Raw genomic sequence first — 3989 nt, forward strand, 5'->3', positions numbered from 1 at the left:
GCAAAACACTGCCACTTATGGGAACGTTTTCTTGTCTTTTTTGAGTAAACCACTTAATAAGTCCCTTGTCAACCTTTTCATGTGCAGATAATTTTGAAAATAATAATAAGTAAAAAATATATATATAAAATAAGTAAAAAAATACGTTGGTCTTTATGGACGACGTTTCAATTAAAGGAAAAAAAGTTCAATTTAACCGAAAGTTCACTATAACCGGGTTCATTATAAGCGGACTTTACTGTATTCACAAAACAAAGATTTTGTTCTGGACATTCGAAGAATGGAGAAAGAGGAAAGTCAATGTATTTGGAGCCATCGTTTGATCGATAGGTGTTTTTCGGATTTTTAGACCATCGTGGAAAAAACCAGCCCTTAGGATGCAAGCCCCTTGTGCTTGCGAAACGTCAGAGAAAAAAGTTTTCCACGATGGTCCTAGTAAGACTTCACATAGGATATTTGGTGAAGCTTGTCGAATTATACGTACCATCTGCCTGATTCGATAAAAACTTTTGCCGTGGAACTGGAAGGCCTGTTCAAACAATACTTTGTCCTCCACTGACCATTCGTCGGGGAAAGGCGTGAAATTGGCGAGATCCAACATGGCTCTGTCCAGATCATGTTTATGCCAAAAAAGCATCCCCAAAGCCTGCTCCCCATTGTACCCATACTTGTCTTTGGCCAGTACTATGTAGTTCTCGACTGGAATTAGACAAAATGTTAAATTGCTACGCCCGCATAATGACGTCTCGAGGGGCTTACGCTTGATGTCGGGAATGGCTTCAGTCGGAGACCAAACTAGCAGAGCTCGATCGGCCAGCTGTTCGGGCCTCCTTTGGGCCTCGGGCTGCAATTCGGGGCACGTTGCTTGGAAATCGCGCCCCACCCGTATTTTGTCCACTGGAACTGAAAATTGAACACACAACTAACGTTCGGCTCCATCTTGTGAAAGGGTAGCACATGGTTTGGATAAGGGATGAAAACCGTTTTTACAACCCTAAAACTTTTGAGGCAGGCTCATTTGAGTAGAAAGGGGACTAGTGCCTGTATATGAGCACATGGGAACACGAGAACCCAGCGTTGAGCCTCCGCCCCCACGTTAACCTCCAAATTTCACGTATTGAGGCTCCGAAATTTCCCGTTACTTTTTAGAAAATCTGGCTGCTTGTCTGAGTATTGAACATTCACATCATTACATGGTTACATACCCGGGCTTTCTTCTTCGCTAGTGGACTCAAGTTGCACGTTTCCGTTTTGGGGGCTCGGCCCCCGACTGCGCCGCCCATTTCGGACCGTTTCGTTCTTGTCTGCTAAAACCATTTCGCAACAGGCCTTTAGCAACTTACGCAAAGCTTCCCGAAGGGCATACAACAGCAGCTAAAGAATTAACCCACTACAACCGGAGGTGACAACGTCTCTGAACGATTTAGGTATCAATGGTGCCTAAACACTAATAATCATCGCACAAATGTAGCGCAATACTATCCCTTTTCATCGGACAATCGTCGTTTTTACGAAGCTTTCACACCGGCCGCGGAGGGCGCTTTCAGTCTGATTATTGTGGTTTACTTCCCCTTTTGACTTTATTTTAGACCCTTTGCCCAGTTAATTGCAGTTTTTTGATTCCCCAAACTGCTTCTTGGCTGAATGGGCATAAAATAGAGCCCAAAAGGGCCGCCCTAAACCCAATAAGGCCCAATTTAAATTACAGGGTTGCCATTCTGTCGCCCTGAAAACCACGCTAACCCAAAATCTGCGGAAATGTTTATCTGGGTTAATTAAAAATTACCTAATTTACAGGGTTTTTTTTGCTTTGAATCCAATACATCGGACTTAATTAATTAATATTCGTTGATTTAATATTAAATTTCTTCAATACATTAAACGTCCAATAGACGCGAAACAAAAAAGGAATGCTGACCGATTGGACGGCTAGCTCTCCTTTTCTAGTCAGATAAAATGTGCGCATTGTCACACAAATGTTGGTACCCCTGAGTGTCCCCCGTTTTGAAAACCAAAAAAGTTTTGGAAAAATCGAAAAAAAAATTTTTGCTCCAAAATTTTGGGGGGCCAGGAAAAATGAACGATTTTGACATTTATTTTTTTTACTCGAAAACCAAGCATCCTAGCAAAAAATGCTGCTCTTGATAAAATGTCCACACTGTCCCAAGGTATCCCCGCAAAATATTTCCAAACGCTTGTCGCGGAGAGTTTTCGAATAAATCCCAAAAACGTTGTTTCCAAAAAATCCCAAATATCTCGAAAATTGAAAGATTTGGCACAATTCGGAAAACGTCATAAGATAGGGGGTGCCCAGCTACACAAAAAAGTTGGTATTCATTTTTCCTCTAAAGTGCTTTTTAAGCGAGCTATTGGGCATTTTTGGGTTTTCGCGCAATTTTCGAGGGCAAATTTCCCAAAACTGGGAATTTTTTTTGCAGTCGAATTTAACAGATTTTCACTTGTTAGGCCATAAACCGTCCGAAAATACTAATGTCGCTCATAAATTTCGAAAAACCCGCGATTCTGACACTTTTTAGCCTCGAACCCATTTTGCATGGGTCTTAAATGGGGACCGTTCCCCCCTGAATTCCCATCGTTGCCAAATCTCCTTAAATCTGTTCGAATATACCGGAAAAACTATGTGTGTGAAAATGGGGCCATTTGGGGAAGTTATTAAGGCTTGAAGTTCCAGCTCCCATAAGAGCCTGTGGTGAGTTTTCCGTTTTACCCCGCTCGATCAGTGGGGGATTTTTTGGGGAAACTTCTGAACTGGTTTGAAAAAATGTGTTTTGTGCGTCTGCTGCATAGTCCAGCAAAAAATTTTTAAAAAAATCGGAAAAAAAATTTTTGCTCCAAAATGTTTGGGGGTGTGCACAGGAAAAATGAACGATTTTGACATTTATTTTTTTTACTCGAAAACGAAGCATGCTAACGAAAAATGCTGCTTTTGACAAAATGTTTTTTTTGGGTTGCCCGGCGGCTGGAGGAATAAAAATCTTCGCGAAGACACCCAGTGTTCCGAACCCTGGGTAGTGTTGGATTCTTACCAACTAAAAAACCCCCTTTTTGTACTACGAGTTTTCGGGAGTTATCCTTTAAAACTTGTAATCTTCTCTAAGAATTTGTCAGCTCCGGCATCCGTATGCCATAGCATCGCATTCTCTCCATGCTAGCTGCTTGCTAGCATGGGCATCTTATTAATTTACTCCTTACTTCTATGTGCATGCTAATTGCTACCACATATTACAGAGTACCGCTGTGTAGCCGCAAAATATTTCCGGCTAGCTCTCCTTTTCTACTCAGATAAAATGTGCGCATTGTCACACAAAGGTTGGTACCCCTGAGTGTGCGCCATTTGTTAGAATTTGAAACTCTCGAGTTTTTTGAAGCTGTCCTAGAGCCTCCTTTTTTGGGACCAAACCAGCAAACAGGTAATTTCGTGTATTAATAACGTTAATCCATGGTAGAGCGCTTTTATTTAATCGCAAATTAATCGGTCAAACTCATTTTTGAAAATGAAAATACACCAATACATCCTAACAAGTTGCCACTTTATACAGAGTATTTGAGAAAATGTCTCAATTAGAACTAAAATCTCCACATTAAACGGCACTGACTAATTATATTTATTAAACAGTATCCACACATACAAAACACACCAAGTGGCCGCCAAAAATTTGATTATACAAACGCTCTGCAATCACTACGCAACTTTCATATTAATCAACAACTTATACAGGGTTATTCACGCTATACGGCACGGACGTTGCTAGCCCGTTTGTTTCTTGCAAAGTATCATTTGATGAATCGACAGACGCCTATCGGGTGCACATTTTAAAAATATTTTAGTAATGTACAGAGTGTCCCAAAAGCAATAAAAGTATCAAAGTTGTGTTTTTCTAAATGAAATACCCTATATATTATTGCATTTTTGGATTCTCTGAGCAAAATAAGTGTTTGCTTTAATAAGATTTATAATGTCTAAATCT

General features: G+C 40.5%; 2 protein-coding genes across 4 annotated transcripts in view; both read right to left on the reverse strand.

The window, feature by feature from the left end:
- LOC109533637 (REST corepressor) overlaps positions 1 to 1504 on the reverse strand; it is a 10975-nt gene extending 9471 nt beyond the window's left edge. The window contains exons 1-3 of one of the 3 annotated variants that reach the window (XM_048661642.1): positions 1206 to 1504; positions 760 to 903; positions 485 to 699 (exon numbers count right to left, since the gene is read on the reverse strand). In XM_048661642.1, coding sequence (XP_048517599.1) covers positions 485 to 699; positions 760 to 903; positions 1206 to 1317 — 471 coding nt within the window. In that variant the 5' untranslated portion in view covers positions 1318 to 1504. The remainder of the gene's footprint in view (positions 1 to 484; positions 700 to 759; positions 904 to 1205) is intronic. The other 2 variants (XM_048661643.1, XM_048661647.1) reach the window with 2 other exon arrangements.
- Positions 1505 to 3459: 1955 nt separating this feature from the next.
- LOC109536218 (cleft lip and palate transmembrane protein 1 homolog) overlaps positions 3460 to 3989 on the reverse strand; it is a 5911-nt gene continuing 5381 nt past the window's right edge. The window contains exon 4 of the mRNA XM_048670073.1: positions 3460 to 3736. The gene's annotated coding sequence lies outside the window, so the exon portion shown is untranslated. The remainder of the gene's footprint in view (positions 3737 to 3989) is intronic.

This window comes from Dendroctonus ponderosae, unplaced genomic scaffold, assembly GCF_020466585.1.
Source record: "Dendroctonus ponderosae isolate FM_Combo_2020 unplaced genomic scaffold, Dpon_F_20191213v2 Dpon_F_20191213_1, whole genome shotgun sequence".
Classification (NCBI taxonomy): Eukaryota; Metazoa; Arthropoda; class Insecta; order Coleoptera; family Curculionidae; genus Dendroctonus; species Dendroctonus ponderosae.